General features: G+C 37.7%; 2 protein-coding genes across 2 annotated transcripts in view; one reads left to right on the forward strand and one right to left on the reverse strand.

The window, feature by feature from the left end:
- Nucleotides 1-23323, reverse strand: part of CAB39 (calcium binding protein 39) — a 71589-nt gene that overhangs the window by 46205 nt on the left and 2061 nt on the right. The gene's annotated exons all lie outside the window — the stretch shown is intronic.
- Nucleotides 21732-22011, forward strand: LOC311626481 (small ribosomal subunit protein eS27-like; the record flags this gene model as incomplete). The annotated part of the gene is made up of 1 exon (XM_084891903.1): nucleotides 21732-22011. One exon carries the CDS (start codon nucleotides 21732-21734, stop codon nucleotides 21981-21983), a length of 252 nt encoding a protein of 83 aa, XP_084748029.1. The 3' UTR covers nucleotides 21984-22011.

A 23323-nucleotide genomic window follows, 5' to 3' on the forward strand; every position in this document is an offset into this window, starting at 1 on the left:
TCACCTATATATTACAAATACTGAAAAGTAGTCAGGACATTCAAATACTAACTGTGCTCTCACTATATGCCACAAACTCAAGAATTACATCAATAGTACCTTCTCTAAAGAGGACAACTTTGTGGTGTGTGTTGAGTAGGCAAAGGTTTTAGAAATAATAATGAAAAACTGCTGAATGAGAACACATTCCTAGACAACTGAGTTCATAGGCCTGGACACTAACATATGTTAAATTTAACTCATAAACTTGGTGGTCAAATGCAAAACTGCAAACAAACAAAACCCCATATCTATAATAATAAAAGCATAATATGCTAAGTAGTCCGGACAACCTTCTGGACAAAGCCATGGCTATGAGGGAAGCCCGAGTCCCAGGTGCCAGAGGGAAGCTGGTGCTGACAGCTGTGGGAAGGAAGACCTGCTCTTGCATGAATTTCATGCATCGGCCTCTAGTCTATATATAAAAAAGCATAATATGCAAATCGACCATATGGTGGAACAACGACTGGTGGCTATGATGCACACTGACGACCAGGGAGCAGACGCTCAACACAGGAGCTGCCCCCCAGCCCACAGGCCCCAATCGCCTGCTGGCCAACCTCTCGGTCCCTCCCTGCAACCGGCAGGCTCCTATTGCCTGATGGGAACAGGGAACTGGTGGTGGGTGACAGTGGATGCGGGCAGCAGGGGGATGGGGCTGGCTGCTGGCAGCCAGGGAAGATGGACCCTGATTGCAGGACAGGCCTAGGGACCCTACCCATGCACGAATTTCATGTGCTGGGCCTCTAGTACAATAATAAGACTGTTGCATACAAGAACTATTAAGGTACTTAATTAAGCAGTCACAGAAAGTGTGCAATTTCAAAATAAATGCTGAGTATCTACAACATGCCAGATATTGTGTTAGATGCACTAGACCAGTGGTCAGCAAACTGCAGCTCGTGAGCCACATGTAGCTCGCAAGCTGCAGTTTAGTTTGCCACTCTGTTGACTAATGAGTTTGCTGACCACTGCACTAGACTATCCATATGAAATGATCTTATCCTAACTTTTTTTAAATTTTGGCATCTGAAAGTTTTGATTCAGCTTTTGAATGCAGAGAAACATCGATGTGAGAAAAACTGAACAGTTGCCCTGACATACTTACCCCAACAGAGGATTGAACCCACAACCTAGATATGTGCCCTGATCAGAACTGAAACGGCCACCTTTTTGGTGTACAGGATAACACTCCAACCAACTGAGCCACCTGGCCAGGGCAGGATACATGCTCTTCTTAAAAGGAAATAGATATAATAACTCAGCTCTATTAAATAAACCAAGAAGCAGCTCAATTTTAACTAATTACCAAAGCTACGAAATACATAGTTCATCAACTATGTCAAAAACAAAACTAAGTGTTCAAAAGCATTTAAAACTTAGGAATGTGTTTTGCAATTAGTATATCTTGACCAGATTTTCTGAGACCAATGATGTTCAACACTGGATACTATGCAGGAATCAGAGTGACACTCTTTTACAGCCTAGAGTAGGGGTGTCGAACTCAATCAGAGAAGGGGCCAAAATCTAAAATCCAGCCTAAATCGCGGGCCGAATGGTTTACTGAACAGTCATAAACTGACAATGTCATAAACTGACAGCGGAGTTCAGTGATGACAGCACGGTGCGGGCCACATTGCAAGGCCTGGCGGGCTGGATTTGGCCCGCGGGCCTTGTGTTTGACACATGTGGCCTAGATGATAGAAGTATTTAAAAGAGTGTAAGATCTAGACAAACAGTTTTGGTTCAGTCCCTGGGATTCTGTTTCAAGAGGAATCTGCAATATTAATAAGCACCTCCAGCAACTCCCCTGCCATGATTACTTCTAATTACTGCTGTGAGCCAACCTGCACTAAGGCACTTAGAGTGAGACTCTCTCCAACTCTTATTGTTGTCTCTCCTGGGTATTTTTCAATAGGAGAATTATATATTTTTGCATGTGATATGCTCCAATAATTTCTTCAAAGAAAAGTGACATGATTATAATAAAAAATAGCAGCTGCTATCTTTGAGTTCCAACTACACATCAGAGATCTGGCTCGAAGCTTCATTTGAAATAACTCATCAAGTTTGACAAAGTATGATAACTTCAACACTAGCATTGCTTAGTTGTGGGACAAAGTCAATCAAGAAATCATAGGCCCCAGGTCTTCCTTTGAGAAGAAATCTTTGATTATTCATACAAAACAAAGTTGGTGGAAGGCAAGTCATAATCTAATTGTTTTTGTCTAGGGCAAGAGTGAATGTTACTGATGAAACAAACCCTGAAAAGAAAAGAAAAAAAAAATCACTATATCATGAATTCCTGAGCTTTCTCCAGTTATCAAATAATTAAGCTACTGAGTGAAGGATGAAATTATAAATCCATTTTTCTTTCTTATATTTACTACTCACTTTGCCACAGGTTGTATAAACATAGCCCATATGATCATTGGTAAACATCATGACCTCACCAGCATTTTGGTAAATAAGAAAAGCAAATAGCCAATTCTGTTCTTTAAAAAAGATAACTCCTTAAAAAGAAGACATAGTTCAAACTTGACCTGTAAGCAAATAAAAAGCTGAAACAAAGTTAAAATAAAAATAAAAAAAATTTTTTTTAGAAAATATTTTGTTTGCCAAGCAAGACAGATTAAAAAAGAAACTGCTGTAGTTCTAAAAAGTTACACCTGAGAAGAATGAAATGATTTTTATTTTTTCCTTTTAGTCATTTTGATGAAGATACAGTATTCTGAAAAAAACACACAATTTCCTTTTTAAAATTTACAACCTTAAAACTCATTTCTAGAGGATCAGATGTAAACCTGGAAAATCACTCCCCTTCAAGGTCCCAGCTGCTATTTCTGTTCTGGCCCAACGCCCATAAAAGCACCAACATGCCACAAAACCAGCCTTAGCGAAAGCACCATAGTTGGAGATTTGAAGGTTTGTTTTCTTTTTAAAATGCTCAAAGGCCACCTTGTGGTGGTATTTATTGTAAATAGACTTTTTCCAACAGAAGTATATTTAGAGTCGCAGAATAAACAATGACATGTCCCTGTAGAGATCACGTGGAACATTTTGCCCAGGGATGATTTCTCTGAGACTTCTAAACAGTCATATATCCTTTCCACCCCTCCATGTCAACACTCTAGTATATGGAGTCTTGATCTGGGTTGAGAAAAATTCAAGATGAAATAAAAAGGCTATAAAACATTTCATTTTAGAGGAAGTAATTGAAATTTAGGTGACAAATGATTGGCATGAACAAATATAAAAGCTCTTCCTTGCCTTTTGGAGAAAAGTTCCCAATGCTATAGCCAAAACTTAGCTTGCGGACCAAAAGATGTGATCATGCCTCATCTTATGGCACACATTCACTAGGTGTTGTTCCAGGACTTAGAATACAGCTATGAGATGAGGCATACACACAGGAAGACTGAAATCTATATAAGACTGCCCTGTCCGGCCAGTGGTTAGAGTGTCAGCCAGTATATTGAACAGTAGTGCTTGATTCCTGGTGAAGGGAATGCACCTGGGTTGTGGGTTCATTCCCTGCACCCTTTTGGATTGTGTGTGGGAGGCAATCAGTTGATGTGTCTCTCTCACATCAATGTTTCTCTCTTTCTCCTCATCCCCAACTTTCTCTTCCTCCCTTCCACTCTCTGAAAAAGCAATGGGAAAAATATACCCAGGTGAGAATTATATATAAATATATATATATACACACACACACACACACACACACACACACACACACACACATATATGTATGTAACTCTCACCTGGGGATATTTTTCATATATATATATATATATATATATATATATAGAGAGAGAGAGAGAGAGAGAGAGAGAGAGAGGGAGAGAGAGAGAGAGAGAGACAGACAAAAGATTAATATATGTCACCTGACTGTATGAAAAAACTCATAAGGTAATCTGGGTAGCAAATTTAGAGGATATAGTGGACACTGTGCTAAAGGTCTCAAACTTCAACAGAGGAGATGCTTCTTTAACTGAGTTTTGTACAAAAAGTAAATTTGGAAAAGAGTAAGAAAATGTATTGCAATTAATTTAGAGAGCTTTATGTATCAATCTAAACAACCATAAGGAAACAAAAAATATATATATTTTTTATTTCATGAAGTTCTGGTGGGTAATAAAGTATTGAGCAAAAAGGAAGGCAGAAGGTGGTGAAAAACTCACCATAAACCCAAGTTGTTTACAGAATAACCACATGCCTTCATTTATTGCTCAAAGAACATTCCACAACTTTATGGAGTGGTACTTTCCAGGTAAGTGTTGACATCACAACATAGTCACTAGGGAAAATTTGCTTTTTTATCTGAAAGCTGTATCTAAAATGCACAGCAAACACACCATTTATATCCAAGGGAGCATAAAAAGTTAAGTTTTAGGTATAGGCCCCAAAACATTCAGAAGAGCAACAATAGATACATTTACTTACATTAAAAAAGCTATTTCCTTGTACAGAAATTTTAAACATGACATTTGATTTTTTCCCTTTACTATTTCAGCAGAATGCTAACTCAAGTGAATTTGGTGACTAAACCAAGTATTTATGAAAGTGTTCTGAAATCTGCAAAAAAGCATACACATAGACATTATTGCTGGTTTTTTATCTACTCATTTGCTGAGGGCACTTGGGCTGTTTCCAAATCTTAGCTAGGGGTGCATATATTCTGATTGGTGTTTCAGGTTTCTTAGGGTATACTAGAGTAGAGGCCCAATGCATGAAATTCATGCAAGATCAAGCCTTTGCGGCTGCCTGAATCCCTCCTTTGCAGCTGAGGTGCCTGCCTCAATCCTGTGGCTGCAGCCCTGGCTCCCTCCAGGAAGGACACCCGGTCTAATTAGCATATTACACTTTTATTATTATAAGATTATTATAGATTCCTAGAAATAGGATCACTGAGTCAAATGGGAGTTCCATTTTTAATTTTTTGAGGAAACTCCATACTGTTCTCCACAGTGGCTGCACCAGTCTGCATCCCCACCAGCAGTGCACTAGGGTCCCCCTTTCTCCACATCCTCCCCATCACTTGTTGATGACAGCTATTCTGATTGGTATGAGTTGATATACCACATTGTTGTTTTAATTTGCATCTCTGGGATAATCAATGACTTTGAGCATCTGTTCATGTTTCTTGGCCTTCTGTATGTCCACTTAGGAAAAGTGTCTATTTAGGTAATTTGCACATTTTTAAATTGAATTATCCCTCTTCCTTTTGTTAAGTTGTATGAGTTTCTTATATATTTTGGAAATTAACTGCTTATTAAATGTATCATTGGCAAATATATTCTCCCATGCAGTGGGCTCTCTTTTCACTTTGTTGATTTCTTTTGCTGTGCAGAAGCCTTTTATTTGGATGTAGTCATATTTGTTTATTTTCTCCTTAGCTTCCTTTGCCCTAGGAGAGGTAAACATATTGCTATGAGATATGTCTGAGATTTTTCTGCCTCTTGTTTCTTCTAAGATTTTTAAGGTTTCACAATTTACAGTTAGGTCTTTTATCCATTTTGAGTTTATTCTTGTGTATGGTGTAGGTTGGTGGTGTAGTTTTTTTCTTTTTTTTTCACGTACCTGTCCAGTTTCAACACCATTTGTTGAAGAGACTGTCTTTACTCCACTGTATGCTCTTGTCTCCTTGTTAAAAATTGAGTGTAATGGTTTGGGTTGATTTCTGGGGTCTCTGTTCTGTTCCATTGATCTATAGGTCTGTTCTTATGCCAGAACCGGGCTGTTTTGATTACGGTGGCTTTGTAATATAACTTCATATAAGTTACTGTGATTCTTCCAACTTTGTTCTTTCTGAAGATTGTGGCAGTTATTTGGGGTCTTTTTTGATTCCATATACATTTTTGGAGTGTTTGTTCTAGATCTGTGAAATTACTATGCAGCAGTAAAAAAAAAAAAAAAAGGAACTCTTACTATTTGCAACAGCACAGATGGAGCTGGAGATTATTATGCTAATTGAAATAAACCAGTCAGGGACCGGGAGATTTTTATGCTAAGTGAAATAAGCCAGTCCTAGAAAGATAAGTATTACATGATCTCACTCATATGAAATAAATTGATGAATAAAACAGATTCAGAGACATAGAACCATAAACAGACTAATGAATTTCAGAGGAAAAGTGGAGTTGGGAAGGGGAGAGATTAACCAGGGAATTTATATGCTTATATGTATAGCCCATAGACACAGACAATACTATGGCAAAGGCTTGGGGGGGGGGGGGGCAGATAAGGAGGAGGGAGCCAATGGGATAAAGAACAACAAAAAACAAAGCAGATGCTATAATACTTTAAACAATAAAGATATATTAAAACACACACACACACACACACAAAAATAAAAAACAAAATGAAAATAGACATTACCATTTCTGTGCAGGCCTCAAAAATCTACCTTCTTGGTTTTTAACTTGATCCCCAAATGTTGAGGTTATTGATAACCATATTACCATCCTGTCAAAATCTTAGTTCAAACAATGTTAATGCTAATTAAAATTCTGTTTTCTATAGGTATTTTTAGGGATAGTGGAGTGCATAGATTGAGCTTGTACCTTAAAAGTAGGAGATTGGTGATCCAGGCTTTGACATTTTCTCAAACTAAAATGAAATTAGCTATGAATCGCACAGTGGTTTTAAACCTTCCTATAAGGTCCGGAGCAGGTGAGCATCCATCTTCGATCCAGCCCATTTACCTCACTTCTATCAGTTTTTAACTTATTTTTTTATTTGGGCTCCTATGTCAGAAATTTAAAAACTATACTTTATTATATAATACACTGTCCATTAAATATCTGGTCTAGTAATAATTAATGTCGTTTTTAAACATTCGTTTAAAATCTTGCTTGGCGTTGACTTGTATTGACATAACCTTCAAACACGTGGTATCTACAGAATGTGTGAAGTGCAATTAACAAGTTTTGCTTGAAAAAGTTTGTGTTTGGTTTGTTTTTTGTTGCAGAACTAGGGCTAAGAAGATGGCGGATGAAGAGCATATTCGGCACTGCATGCTTTACGAGTTCCAATTAGGAAGAAAAGCAAGTGAGGCTGCAAAAACATCTGTAGTGCTCTTGGTCAAGATGCAGTTAGCGCCAGAAAATGCCAGCGTTGGTTTGAGAAATTTCGCGAGGGAAATTTTTCGTTAGATGACAAGAGTGGTCGAGGCCGTATGTCATGTCCAATTTTGATCAAGAAGCTCTTCAAGCTCTTTTGGTGCAAAATCCTCAAATTACCCAACAAGAGCTTGCGACAACTTTAAATTGTTCACAAAAAACAATTTCCAATCAATTGCGTGCACTTGGCAAAGTCCAAAAGTTTGGAAAATGGGTTCCTCATGAGTTGACCAACAACAACCGTAATCAAAGAGTCACAATTTGCAGTTCGCTCCTCTCTCGTCAAAACCGTTTGCCGTTTTTAGAGCAAATTGTTACCGGAGATGAAAAATGGGTGCTGTATGTTAATTTGAAAAGGCGGCCTCAATGGTTGGACAAAAATGAGGCTCTGCAGCCCACGCCAAAACCTGACTTGCATGCGAAAAAAGTGATGTTGTGTGTTTGGTGGAATTTTAAAGGAATTCTTCATTATGAACTTTTACCATCTAACCAAACCATTACAAGTGCAGTGTATAGTGGCCAATTGGAAAGGTTAGCCCAAGCTTTAAGAGAAAAAGAACCCGCGCTGATTAATCGGAAGGGCGTAATTCTTCACCACGATAACGCACGACCGCATACTGCAAGAATCACTGCTGAAAAACTGCGCCAGTTGGAATGGGAAGTTCTCCCTCAACCTGCATATTCTCCTGATATTGCCCCTTCCGATTACCATTTGTTTCGTTCTTTGCAAAACTTTCTTCTTGGAAAAAAATTTAATAATGAAGAATGCCTCAAAAATGCATTGACCGATTTTTTTGCATCAAAATCACAAGAATTTTACAACAGAGGGATTATAATGCTTCCTGAGTGTTGGGCACAAGTAGTAGAAAACAACGGCAACTATATTGTTGATTAAATTTTGTTGTATTGTTTAAATAAATTCGATTTTAAAAAAAGTATTAGAAAACGACATTAATTATTACTAGACCTAATATGTCTGCATGTTAAACACAGTATTATTTTCTGAGAAAACACTGACCTAGACTTCAAGTCAATTTATACAACTAGATTTAAAATGAAGTCCTAGTCCTACATGGTTTGGCTCAGTGATAAGAGCATTAACCCTCCGACTGAAGGGTTATGGGTTTGAGTCCAGTCAAGGGCACATATCTTGGTTGTAGGCTGGATCCCTGGCTCTGAACCAGACAGGTGTGGGAGGCAACCAATCAGTGTGTCTCTCTAACATCTATGTTTCTGTCTCTCCATGCTCCTTCCACTCTCTTTAAAAAAGCAATGGTAAAGATATCCTCAGGTGAAGATTAACAACAACAAAAAAGAAGTCCTGGATAAGCTCTTCAATTTTCAAAGGCAAATATTATAGTGCCACCCACCAACTCAGCTAACTGTTAAAGTAGAGTGGTTAATTCGACTTCTCTAGTATCAATTTTAATAAATAGTTCAGTGATATGAGTAAGTACAGAGCATCAGAAAAGTAATGACTTAATTGCACTCCTGCCTTGTATTATTATTATTATTATTATTATTATTATTTTATTTAAAGAGAGAAGGGAGAGGGAGAGATGGAAACATCAAGAGGAACATCATCGATTGGCTGCCTCCTGCATACTCCCCCCTGGGGATTAAGCCCACAACCTGGGCATGTGCCCTGCCGGTTTCTGTGTTGTTCCTGGGTAGATGTTCAATTGCTGAACCATATCAGCTAGGCTATTCTTCATATCTTGTACTAAGTAAGATACCTCACCTTTTACACTCTACAAGAAATGAAGAGACAAGTGTACTAAGGACCAGAGCCTGCATTACAAAGGATCCAGAGGGTTCCAATTCCTGGAAAAATTATGCTACTCTTAAGTGGCTGGTTTGTTTTGTTAACTCATGTACACAGTCTTGGAATTGATCTTGCTGTCTTCTTTGTTCTGGCTAGTCAAATTCTGGTACATCATCTCCCTAAACAGTCCTTTCTGAGTTACATGGCATCCAATAACAGCTATCAGAACTTCCCAGTTTCTCTTTCTTCAATAGTTCCTGAGAAGCTACGTTTAAGAGGAGGAAGAGTGAATTCATCAAGGTTAAAATAAGATGCTTACATTTACAATCTCTCCTTCTCTGCATTTCTTTTATTTGACCACTATCAGAATTGATTGCCCACTTATCTAGTGTTTTAACCTTCAATTTGTTTAAAAAACAGGATGCTTTATGGGTTAAGAGCATAACCTCTCATCAGACCCATGTTTGAATTCCAGTTCTGCTGTTTAGTTCAGGTGTGTGCCAAAACCCTTGGGTAAAACATTTACCTTCTATGTCTCAATTATTTATAAAATGATAGGAATACTGTTAAAATTTTAACTTGCATAATATGCCCAGGGTAGCATTTAAGGAAAAAAACACACACACACACAAAAAAAAACACACACATACACAACAGTTATCAGTTTGTGTGAGCTGGTACTATTCCGAGGTAAATATTAACCCTTCGTCTATCATCATGTAAAATTTCATAAATTTATTTTAGTTTTTTTTTTTCCTTTCAGTCATTTGCTTCCTTATTCAACGGTCTGAAAAATATTCATATAAATTTCTTTTTAAAAAAAAATTTAATAAAATAGAGAGGAAGGGAGAGATAGAGAGTTAGAAACATCGATGAGAGAGAGTCATCAATCAGCTGCCTCTTGCACACCCCCTACTGGGGATATGCCCGTAACCAAGGTACATGCCTTTGACCGGAATCGAACCCGGGACCCTTCAGTCCCCAAGCCAACATTCTATCCACTGAGCCAAACTGGTTTCGGCAATATTCATATAAATTTCTTATTTCTACTTTATGTGTTTTAAAACACATTCTTGAAACTGATTTCTTTACATAAAGGGTAGCTTACTTATAAAAATAGATTTTCCCAAAGAATAACCAATTGTCTATAATATCTGGCTAAATAATCCTTTCCTGCACCGGGTCACTAGTGTGTGTGTGTGTGTGTGTGTGTGTGTGCACGCGCGCGCACGCGCGCGTGATATGCAGAGTGTCCCCACAGGAATTTAACCGGGAGTGCTATTGCTCCCTATGACATGTGCTGACCACCAGGGAGCAGCATGGAATGAAGGACGGTCCCACTGGCAGCCAGGGAAGGAGGGCCCTGGCCGGCAACCGGAAGGGGGATGCCAGAAGGTTCCAATTGGCCCTGATCACCAGCTAGGCCTAGGGACTCTACCCGTTCACGGATTTCATGCACTGGGTCTCTAGTATAACACATATTCTTTATCTGTAAGTAGACATTTAGGTTGTTTTCATGTCTTGGCTGTTGTGAATAGTGCTGCAGTGAACATAGGTGTGTAGTTATCTTTTTGAATTTGATTTTATATTCTTCGGATAAATACCCTGAAGTAGAATAGCTGGGTCTTAATTTTTGAGAAATCTCTACTGTTTGAGAAATCTCTACTGGCTACACTAATGTGCTTTCCTATCAATAGTGTACGAGGGTACCCTTTTCTCTGCATCCTCTCCAGGACTTGATAGCCATTCTCATTGCGGTTTTGATGTGCATTTATTTCCCTAATAATTAGTGATGTTGGGCATATTTTCATGTGCCTTTTCACTATCTGTATGCTGGCCAGGGGGGTGGCCGAGGGTGGTTGGACAGTGGGGTGGGGGGTTGATCAGAGGCAGGGCCACCTGGGGGAGGGACTGTGAATGATTGGCCAGCCGGCCCCAATCTCTGGTTGAACTCTAGGTGGAGGGTACAATTTGCATATTAGCCTTTTATTATATAGATGTTACCTCAATTAAAAAACAAATCCGTTCTCCTCTCCACTGATGTGTGATTTCGCTCATGTAGTAGGTGCATATATACCATTTATTGAGCTCCCTAGTGACTTTAAAAAAAATTGAACTATACTTTCTGGCCAATAATTTAACTTGGGAAATTTTCTTGCCTAGCTTCATATTCAAGAATATGGTAACCCTCTAAAGTTTTTCTTTACTCAATTATGTTTATAATTTTCCTCATAGAGATCTCAAAGATTTCATATAGATGTCCTCATCTGAGGCATTTCACATTTTGTCCCTTTAAAATTTTTCTCCCAACATTTTTATAATTGGGTATTTCTAGCAAGAAAAATGCTACCAAATTAAAATATCTTTATGTGGTATATAGCTATTTTACTGAATCTTTATTTTTTTATTTTTCCAATTGATTTTATTGGTTTTGCAAATACTGCTATTTTCCACTATTTTTTCCCTAATATTCTTGCACTGCCCAGGGTAATACCCTAAGTGTTATTGGGCATTCTTATTTCATTTTCTGATTTCAATGGGGAATTCTGTCAGTTTTCCCATTAGTAGGTTGTTTGCTGTTGGTTTAATGTAGCTATTCTTTTATCTTCTACAACTTTTATAGAATTCGGAATGGAGAAGAACTGATGAATTAACATCATTATCTTGGCACATATTGGGATGAAGTAGCATGAGTCTTCAATATACAGTATAGTGATGCTGTACAATGAGAGTTCACAGCCAAGGCTCTGTGACTTAATATCATGTTTAACCTTGGGCAGATTATTTAACTTTTTGGCCTGTCTTCATCTGTAAAAGGAGGGTAATAACCTCTTTCTTAGGGTTGCTGTGAGAATTAACAGAGATAATATACTAGAGCAATGCCTGGCACACAGTAAATACCAAGTGCTGCCTGTTATTTGTTCTCTTAACTAAAATAATTTCCTATTTAAACTTGCTGGTGTTTTACTTTGGATTTTCATGGCTATTTCCATACGAAAAATTGGAACAGAGTTTTCATCCTTTGTATAATGTCTTATCAGGTTGCTTTTCTTATATTTTATTAGGTTTCTAAAAGTTATGGTAGTTTTATAACATGAATTTGGTATCTTTTTTTCTACGATCTAGAATAAATCAGATGGTTTATTGATACTCTCCCCCCAACCCCCAAATATAAAGAACTCATTTCTTTATAACCTAGGTCTGGAGTACCCTCTTCTTTTTTGGTTGGGAGGCCATGGCCTTTAATATATACTTAATATATTCCATGATTGACAATCTATTCAAGTGTACAACTTAAGACAATTCTGAAAAGCAACCAGTTCTCCACTTGCGTCTTTCTTTTTAAGATTTTTTAAATTGATATTTTAGAGAGAGAGGAGAAAAGGGGGGGGTGGAAATATTAATTTGTTGTTCCACTTATTTATGTACTCTTTGGTTGATTCTTCTATGTGTTGTGAATGGGATCAAACCAGCATCCGAATAGATGTACTCCTATGACTTGTTTCTTCTCCATTTTTTTATTTTATTATTTTCTTCCTCTTCCCAATAATAAAAGCCTCTGTAACAGATAGTTTTGCCTATGGCAATAATTTAATTTGGGAAAATTTCCAAGTTAGTTGTATATAATATCCTATACTAAGCACACTCATTCTTCTGTTTTCCTTTTACTACATCTAATTTTTAAAATGGCGAAACTTTAGAGGAGCATTTGAGATCTTGTTCCCCAGCCTATGTTGTCAGTTTGACTCAAAAAACTCATGCAAACTTTTAAAAAAGGGGAAGGGCTTTCATAAGATAAAAAAGAAAAAGCTAACATTCTTCATCCTCACCTCTCTTCTGTACGTTTTTAGCTTCTGTGAGGAAGGAATGCACTCTCCTATTAGCTAACCTTCTTCCCATTAACTTACTATGAGGTCTTCAGGAACAAGAGCAAGACTAGCTCTTGAGTAAATAAATGGGTTATAATAAATCTTAAAAATCAGGGATGCATGATTTTTTAACATATAAAACTAGGAAGTACTTACTTTACCATGTGCACATACAGGAAAATGTTACCAGTTCTAGTTCTTGCCTACTTGAGAAGGCAAGGCATAGGAATGTGGGTCAGTGTCTGCGACTAATGTTGCCATATACAGCTTAGGAAAAGTTTCTTGCATAGCTATATTCTAATACAATGAATGTAAGTAAAATTACCTTATAAAAATATCAAAATGACTTTCAAAATCCTAGATATTTCAACTTAAATTTACAATTTAACATTTTTCAGATCTCAAATATGAAACTATGAACCCTTACAGATATCCATATCCTGTCTTCACCCTTATCCAAGACATTTAACAAAAACCTATGATGAAAGAAAATAGTAATGGATGGTAGCTTCCAAAAACCAAAACTTTTTTAAGGACTTCCTTCTGGGATTTGTCCAGTAATCAACATCAGGGCTAGTCTCCATGGTTTACAGATCTCACCCTTACCCTTTTTTGAAAAAAACAGTACATTAGCTTCTTTAATCTTCCTGCACAGCTCCCTCTCTTATATCTCATCAAAGACCAACAACAGTAACTCAGTTCTCTGAGAGTTCTCTGTGTCCTAGATATCATACATCCTGACCAGAAGACTGGAACTTGTCTGTTCTATAACAGAAATTTCCTATGTTCCAGGATGATTCTATATTCTAGTACGATGTGGGAGAGGCAACAGAGTATGGTAGGTAACAAGTGTACACTCTGGAACCAAGGTTTTAAGTCTCAGGCCCCTTCCTAGGTGTATGATTTCAGACCAATTATTTAGCTTCTTTTTTTCCGTTTACTTACTTGAAAATATGGGGATGAAAACAGGATTACTATAGGATTAAATGAGGTAAATATATAGGAAGGTCTTAAACTTTATACCAGCAGGTAACTTATATGTGCTATGTTAGCAATTACTGAAGGTGAGCAAAAGTAGGTTAATAACAACAATAATAATACAATAATCCTATGTAATAAAAGCTAAATATGCAAATTATCCCCTCAATGGGAGTTTGACAGGGAGTTCAACTGGAGGGTGGGGCCGGCAGGCCAACTGCCCACAGCCCCGCCCCACTGCCAGCCTGGGCCCACACTTAAGCACAAATTCGTGTACCAGGACCCTAGTCCTATATAATAAAAGGCTAATATGCAAATAGACGAAACGGTGGAAAGACCGAACAGCAGAACAACTGAACAATTGGTTGCTATGACGTACACTGACCACCATTGGGCGTGAGCTGAACATGGCAGGCGTCAGCCACGGTGGGATGGTGGAGCAGGTGAGTGGAGGCACCAGGCCAAGGCTGGGTGCTGGTCGCTGTCATTGGGGCAACTCTTTGGTGGCTATTGAAAATTCTTTGCTCCCTGCATGCCATGGTCCTACCAGGTGCTCACACCTATTGCCAGTGCTGGTCCCGATCACTCAGCACTGTCAGAGGTGTTAGGGGTGGCTGCCAGCCCTAATCATCCCTAGGGACTTTCCTGAAGGGCAATCGGGGGCAACAGCCACTGCTCGCACCTGTTGCTGGTGCTGGTCCCAATTGCTCTGTGCCATCAGCACATGGGAGCAGCGGTGGCAGGTGTGGGGCTGCCAGCAGACAATAGACTGGGGCCACGGTGGGAGAGGCCAGGCAGGGGCATGGAGGATGGGCACCTCGCAGCCCACAGTTCCTTTCAAGGTGCACAAATTCGTGCACTGGGCTAATAGGTTAATAAATAATAATACAAGAACAAACTCTGTGTTTCACATACAACTTTTGCTCACCCCTGCATTTATCCTTTTACTTCATTCCTTTTGTTTACAAAAGTAGAGAATCTTTATGCTATCTTCATACTGAATTGGCAGGCCTCAGTGATGCTGACTAGAACCTCTCATTTTAGCAACTTCAGGACATAATGAGGACAAATAGGCAATAAAAGAAGCAAACAGGAAAACATTTAACCAAGGCTAAACAATACAAAATACCTCAGTAGGTGACACATAGGTGTATGAGGTAGCCAATTATGTTCAAGACAACAGGGAACAGTCTACAAACTGGATTTGGCTCCCACCATTGTTAATTTCCTCTAACTGTCCCTTTTCAACAAAATTAAACCCCCAACAGAAATATAAAATACTGATGATAAGGGGATTAAAAAACTGCAGAAACTGGGATAAAACATGGAATAGCAATTTTTGCCTTGTCCTTCAAGTGAATTGAAACTAAGCATTCTTATTTAGTTACTGGTGTAGATATGTACATATTAATATTTAAGTACATGCTAAGAAGATTCTTCTAAATTTAAGATGCTATTAAAAAATGAATAAATTACATACAATAATACAGCATAAAGCTCAACAACTAAGATCACAACCAATGATACATCTAGCTACATATTAGAGTCCAAGTTTACTTAAAGACTGATTCAACACTTTCAATGTCTTAAAATACTTTTGAAAGTATGTGTATGGTGCAACAGAAAGAGCTCTAGAGCTTTAATTATCATAAAAGCTAAAATGTATTGGACACTTAGCATATCAGACACATTGTGCAAAGTATTTCTTACTGAATCCTCACAACTACTTTATGTGTAGGCTCTACTTGAGGCAAAACTGGCTTTTCATAATGGGCCAAAAACACAAACAGAAACAAAATCTGGAAATTCTAAGGTTAGAGTTTTTCCTCTTATCTTTAGGTTAAGCTTTAGTTTTCTTACTCAAGTCTAGTAAGGTCTAGGTATTGTTTCATAAAATTTCTTTTCCAGTTTGGACAGTGTGCTAATAATGTATGTGCTGGGTCACTGAGCAAAATGTAATTTCTCAGTGTGGGTTGAAATTAAAATAAATTAAAAAAAAAAAAAGGATCGAAAAGCCACTCATTTAAGATGTTCATTCTTAAAAAAAAGATGTTCATTCTAAACTGAAAATAAGTTATTTCAACCTTAGTTGGATTCCAGACCTGAGAGAAGTAATTATCCTAATCACAAAGTAAATTACTTGAACCCTGGCCAGATACTCAATGGTTAAAGCATCATTCCAATATGCAAAGGTTGCAGGTTTAATCCCTGGACAGGGCACATATAAGAAGCAACCAATTAATGCATAAATAAGTGGAACAACAAATCAATGTTTTTCTTTCTCTCTCACCTTACCTTTTTCTCCCTCAAATCAACAAATCTTTTTTAAAAGTTTTTAATTACATACTAACAAGTATGTAAATAAGGGGATTTCCAAATTGTTTTGTAATAAAACCTTCCTTCAAGATGTTTTGTTTTGAGTGTATTTTCTAGAGGAGGGGATATTCTTTCTTTTTTTTTTTTTTTTAAATATATTTTATTTATTTATTTATTTATTTATTTATTTATTTTTTACAGAGAGGAAGGGAGAGGGATAGAAAGCTAGAAACATCGATGAGAGAGAAACATCGATCAGCTGTCTCCTGCACACCCACTACTGGGCATGTGCCCATAACCAAGGTACATGCCTTTGACTGGAATCTAACCTGGGAACTTTCAGTCCGCAGGCCGACGCTCTATCCACTGAGCCAAACCGGTTTCAGCAAGGAGGGGGTATTCTTGTGATCAAATAATCTTGGCAAATTGGGAAATACTGTACACAATATTTCCTTCCTAGACAATCACAATGCACATTATTAAAAACTCTGGCACGCTTTCTCTCAAGTATGCCCACACATTTCCCCCACTTCTTTCCTTAGGCACGTATCCTTCGCTTTCTTTCTCCTAAGCTCCCAGGGACCTTCTTTTGACTTTGTAACTTGTTTTGTGAGTTAGCTTCTTCTGCCTCTGTGACTTTCTCTCTAAAGACTAAACAAACTTCTTACACTGTGAAAAATACATAAATACATACATACATACATACATACCCTGACAAATGCTACAGAAACACAATTACACAACTACCATCAAATTTCAAATCTGATTGTTTTTAACACAGTGTTTTCCTAAACACATATTTCATTCTGTAACCTCTCCCACCAACAGCTCCTAATTTCTCATAAAACTAGTGTTCTGCAAAACACAATGTGGGAAACATTGTTTTATGTAAACTTATTGGGAAAAGGGTCTTCATGAACTTCAACTATTGAGCAAATAAGCACATATACAGCAAAAGATAAATAAAATTAACAGAAAATTGTAATTTGGTTAAGTATTTCACCTCTGCTGAGCAGTTTTATCAGAACATTACAGAGTTGTATCATTTAATAAATATGTACAGAAACAATGTATTATACTTTAAAAACATGAAACAAGAAGACTAGAGAAAATATCTGAAGAAAGGTAAAAAGAAACCTGCAATTCAAATAAATTATAATCTACTGTACAAAACTTAAATAGGAAAACCTTGTAACTCACATTGGAACAAAGGCTGAACAGAGAAAAAAACCACACAGTAAACAGAGTCTAAAGATCTGCAAAGATCATGTTCGTGAGTTTCTGTCTCCCTGGTGCAGAATCCAAAGTAAATGAACTGGCCGGCAACATGCCATCAAAGAAGGGAACAACTGTTTACCTAGACTAGGAGCCCTTTGAGATGAGCATATAGGACAGAATCTAGCTTAATGGAACAAATTAAACTATAATATATATTTAAGGAGTTATGAATGCTCAGGGGTGGTGAACATCACCGTCATCTCTTATCACTGATAGAACTCAGGGCTAGAAACAATCCTATGATCAAGGCCAGCATACCACCTTTATGTAGGTAGAGGCTTAGTACCAATTATGGCCATGCACACTATCTCATGCATGTTCTTCACATCCTCAAATTCGATTCTACCTTTTTGGTCCTTTCTTTTCCACTTCCATTGCCTTGGTTAAAGTTTTTCCTTTCCTCAAAACAAAGAACTCACAGAACTTCATAGCTTATGGTACTTAAAAGTTGACAGTAAAACTTGATGTGAGGCTTGAGGATTTTGTTAATCGTTAACTTACTAAAAGCTTGTACTTTACAACTATATAACATTTAGCTGTTAACCATTTATTCATAAGTATGAAAATAAAAAATTTAAGGATACACATTTAGATATTACATTCCCTGAAGCAGAGAACTATCCTACTATGGTATATCACACCAGGCACCTGACCAGCCAGGAGAAAAAAATGTTAAAAGTATGGTTACATGCCAGAAAGTTCTCATAAAGAAACTGATTTCAAGACCACAGACAAAAAGGAGCAGTATTTAGAACAGGGAAAAAGGTAGTCAGAAAGCCTACATATAGGATCACTGAAAATAAGAGCAAGAGACTTGAAGGGCTTTCAGTCTGGTCCCCCTCGTAGAATAATGGGATGGCTGATGATGCCCAGGAAGGTAGAATGACTTGCCCAGAGTGACATAATTAGTCATTGAGTCAGGACCCAGGCCAGATCTTCCAATTCCCAGGCTTCTGCATTTCCCACTATAGCTCAAGGCCTCCCATCTCCTCTACAAGACTAACATGGAAAATAAACATTACTGGACTAAAACTATAAACCACAAATCAAATTATGACCCTATACAACTAGAGTACTTAGAATAAACCATCTTATATTGTATTACGACACGTGGTTACTATCTAGAAACCTATTGAAATCCTCATTAGGCTATATTTACAAACCTTCACTGTAAAGTATTAAATAAAAAATTACCAACAAGAAATAAGGAACATATGGAAGAAAATAAAACATATTTTGGAGTGAGGCAGATCTGGGTTCAAATCCTAGCTCAACTGTGCAATGTCTGTGTGACCCTGAACAATTTCTCACTTTCATTTCTCATCTGTAATGATGCTGGGAGACAAGACTACCTACCTCAGAGGTCTGACCTACAATTAATGGTACCAAAATGGTAATTTTCTCCCTCAATCTATTTTTGTCCATCTCCCTTGACTATTTCAACTTTTAACTTCATACAACCACCCCCCAACCACTTTCCAGCTACAGTCATAATTATAGATGTTAGTATATTCAACACCTTAAAACAAGATTTATGAAACAAAGAACACTTACGGTGTGAATATAATCTTTGTAAATGTTAGCAGAAAGGTTGAAATAAGGCATTACTGAATAAAGTATAAAGCAATTTTTTCCAAGCCAACTGGATAAAGAATATAGGAGAACCAGGCTCTATCTAGTTCAGTCCTGTGGCTAATAAACTGCATGACCCTAAGCAAGTGACTCCACTTCACAGAAAGCACCAGTTACAGCTCAAAGCCACACACTGCTCAAGTTACAGTGGGCCTCAGTGTTCTGAACTACAGAAAAACTTCCTGACTAGAGGGTTTCTAAAGTTCTCACGTTTCTTCCATCTGAGCAGTGTAGCATCAGTACCATCTCAGAACTTGTCCCCACTTGGTATGTGCCTGGCCCTGTTATAAGCACATTAGATGGAGTAACCTATTTAAGTCCTCTTATAATCTTTGGAGATATGATTCTATACCACTCCTATCCAAAAAACCTAAGCTAGAGAGAAGTAATGTGCCTAAAGTGACAGAGCCCAAAGCAGGTTGAGGGTTCAACCACCTAGGGCAGTGGTTCTCAACCTTTCTAATGCCTCAACCCTTTAATACAGTTCCTAATGTTGTAGTGACCCCCAACCATAAAATTATTTTCATTGCTACTTCATAATTGTAATTTTGCTACTGTTATAAATCGTAATGTAAATATCTGTGTTTTCCAATGGACTTAGGCTCTACAGCAGCGGTTTTCAACCTGTGGGTCTTGACCCACAGGTTGAGAACTGCTAGCAGGTTTAGTAGCAAAATTAGTTATGAAGTAGCAATGAAAATAATTTTATGGTTAGGGATCACCACAACATGAGGAACTGTATTAAAGGGTTGTGGCATTAGGTTGAGAACCACTGAGCTAGAGGGTCTGGCTGCATCTGTGTCTCTACTGAATCTCAGAATTTTGTAAATTGCAGAGTAAGCCTTGACTAGAGACATGTAAACAAAAATCTGTTCATGCTATTTCTTCCTTGGGCCTAAATACAGCTGATACATAATCTGTGGAGGGAGAGAACAGTGACCAACATGTTAATAGCACACTGTAAAAGAGCAATCTACAATTCATCAGACAAAGTTATAAAGTAGCCACTTAATTAAGATCAAGCTACAAAATGTGTATGTTGCTTCTCCAATGAATATTTTATCAAAAGAATCAATGTTGTGCCGAAATGGGTTTGGCTCAGTGGAGAGAGCGTCAGCCTGCTGACTGAAAGGCCCTGGGTTCGATTCCAGTTAAGGGAATGTACCTTGGTTGCGGGCACACCCTCAGTGGGGGGGTGTGCAGGAGGCAGCTGATCGATGATTCTCTCTCATCGATGTTTCTAACTCTCTATCCCTCTCTCTTCCTCTCTGCAAAAAATCAATAAAATATATATTTTTAAAAAAAAATCAATGTTGTGATGTTTTGCATGATATTTTCTTGGTCATCAATAAGTTATCTGCTGGATAATGCTCCCAAGGATTACCATAAAACCAGTCAGCCACTAAACTTTGGTTAACCAGATTTTCTCATCTTTGTAACTATGCATATGAAAATGCATGTATCATATAAACAAACAAACACAATCTCAAATTAGACACCATCTACTGTATTAAGGATTATGCAAACTGGTATGTGCTAGACACTGCCAACATAAATGGCTAGGGGAGGCTTTACCTCCCTCCTTTAGGACCACTTCACACCTGAATGACCTCTTACAATTCTCTGCATATCATTCCTCCTTACTCTGCCAGCTTAACCACACAGTTACTACCAAACCACAATTCTGCCTTCATCAGACTTCTTCCATCTCTAGAGAAAGATAAAAGCACAGTGGGGCCAGGAAACTCAGTGAGGTAGAAATAACACACTGGAGGACGATGTACACATATGCACACTCTAAAACAAAATGCTGATGGTAACAAGCTGTTAACCTTAATTTCATTACCATTATATGTCACTCAGTCCTTCACTAACCCGTTTCACAAACTTGGATGGTCTGAGAAACAAACAGAACATTTATTTCCTCTCAGACTGGTCTACTTTACAAATGCTGGTGGTAGAGATATTTGCCTCACTTTACCTCCCCCTCCCATACTGTATGGAATGATAAAGGTAATGATTAGGGCCCAGTTGGATAGGCATTAGAGTGGTGAGACACTCAAAGAAAGAACTCTGATACAGCTCAATTCCTTCTTAAATTCAAGATGGATCCAATACCAATCTTCTCTCCAATAAAAACCAAAATATAGACTGATGAGTAAATTATTATGCAAATTTTAGGCTACTTGGCTTGATATGCATCCACACAAACACAGGATCTTTACACCTCAATAATTGAACAACAAAACAAGTGACAAGCAACCCAAGCTAAAGGGTCAGATATCTGACCATTTCCCCCACAATTTCATCACATAACAAAGTTTTACTAACATTTTGCCATTATCCATACTAACCCATCTATGACACTCCTATTTTTTAACACAACATTCATAAAATCAAATTCCTAATTAAAAGGAGCCATTGATAAGAGAAAAATAGATTTTAAAAATAAAACCACCACCAGAAATGTAACTAGAACACATTACCTGAAATGAAATTCTACCCTATATTGAGTTTTATTTTTGTGTGCTGTGGAGGTCAGGTGGGGGGACAATTTGGATTTGAATCTGTATTTTTATGGCAGATGGTGAACCTGAATGATCAGTGATCAAATCCTCTTGGAAAAAAGGCTCTTGGGCAAGTAGGGCAAAGTAACAGAATTATATAACCTGCAAAAGATGATCAAAGAAAAACCTTAGCTTTCCGGCGGTGATGACCTCCCCCGACAACATGCCTCTCGCTGAGGATCTCCGCCATCCCTCCCCGGAAGAGGAGAAGAGGAAACACAAGAAGCGCCTGGTGCAGAGGCCCAATTCCTACTTCATGGATGTGAAATGCCCAGGCTGCTATAAGATCACCACCGTCGTTAGCCACGCACCAACGGTAGTTTTGTGCGTTGGTTGCTCCACTGTTCTCTGTCGGCCAACAGGAGGAAAAGCAAGGCTTACAGAGGGATGCTCCTTCAGAAGGAAGCAGCACTAAAAGCACCTCAATCAAGATGAGTGGGAAACGATCCTAATAAACACTTTTTGGATAAAAAAAAGAAAAAAAAAGAAAAAGGAAAACTTTAGTAAATATTCAAAAGTGATAAAGGATGCCTGTGGCATACACATTTGCAATATACAAATAAAGATTCAAATAAAACCAAATTATATAACTAAACCCCATTTTTAAGCTGGACTTTCTCGGCTAATTCTTCTATAATGACTTTACGAAAATGTATACAATCTAGCTCAGCAGCTCACTTTTTATGTCATTAGAAACAGAGACCTCATTAATACATATTAGAATGAAAAGCACATGGGGGATAAAAACTGGCTTAAACAAGAACCTGCAGTATGAAATGATAAAGAACTAAAGTGAAGTGCCTGAAGTGAAACAAGAAGTCCCTTTTGTTACAGCAGCAAATTATTTCATGACAAATTCCATATTTACTTTAGAAATGTCAACGTTGCCGAAACCGGTTTGGCTCAGTGGATAGAGCGTCGGCCTGTGGACTGAAAGGTCCTGGATTCGATTCGGGACAAGGGCATGTACCTTGGTTGCGGACACATCCCCAGTAGGGGGTTTGCAAGAGGCAGCTGATCGATGATTCTCTCTCATTGATGTTTCTAACTCTCTATCCCTTTCTCTTCCTCTCTGTAAAAAATCAATAAAATATATTTTAAAAAAAGAAAAAAAGAAATGTCAACGGAAAACTAAATGCATCTAGCCTGAACCTCTGTAATGTCAGGATTAAAGGTAGTTAGCCTATACAGACAGCTGTATAAAGACCATTTTGTGAGAGTGGGGTGTAGAAATGGGAGACACATTACATTGTGTGGGAGATATACCAGCTATGAAAATAATCTTTTTATAATGCCTTTTAAAAAAGCACATCCTCTCATTTGTCGTGGTTGTGTAATCTTTTCCATACCCGATGACAAGATGTGTCCTAAGTAATATCTATTCAACAAGCAATAGGACTTAAATTATACAGAGAAGTTAATAAATATACTTCGAACAGAAACCTTTACAAAAAATTCTGTCCACAACAGCAGTTATTATACAAAATGCATGACTACTGCATTTTAACTGACATAAATAATGCAACCTTATCAGAAAGAAAATAATACATTTAAGACGACTTCTCTTACTTGGATAAAAATATTTTTACATGAAGATATTTAATGGCAAGAAAAAGCTTGAAAGTGTTACATACAACCTACAAAAGCTTATTTCATTATGTAAAGAAAAAAAATAAACATAAAAGACTTAAAAACAAATATGCAAAAAATGTTAACAGTAACCAAATCTAAGTGATAAGATTATATAAATTTAAA

Source organism: Pipistrellus hanaki (genome assembly GCF_964339955.1).
Source record: "Pipistrellus hanaki genome assembly, chromosome: 8".
In the NCBI taxonomy this organism is placed as follows: domain Eukaryota; kingdom Metazoa; phylum Chordata; class Mammalia; order Chiroptera; family Vespertilionidae; genus Pipistrellus; species Pipistrellus hanaki.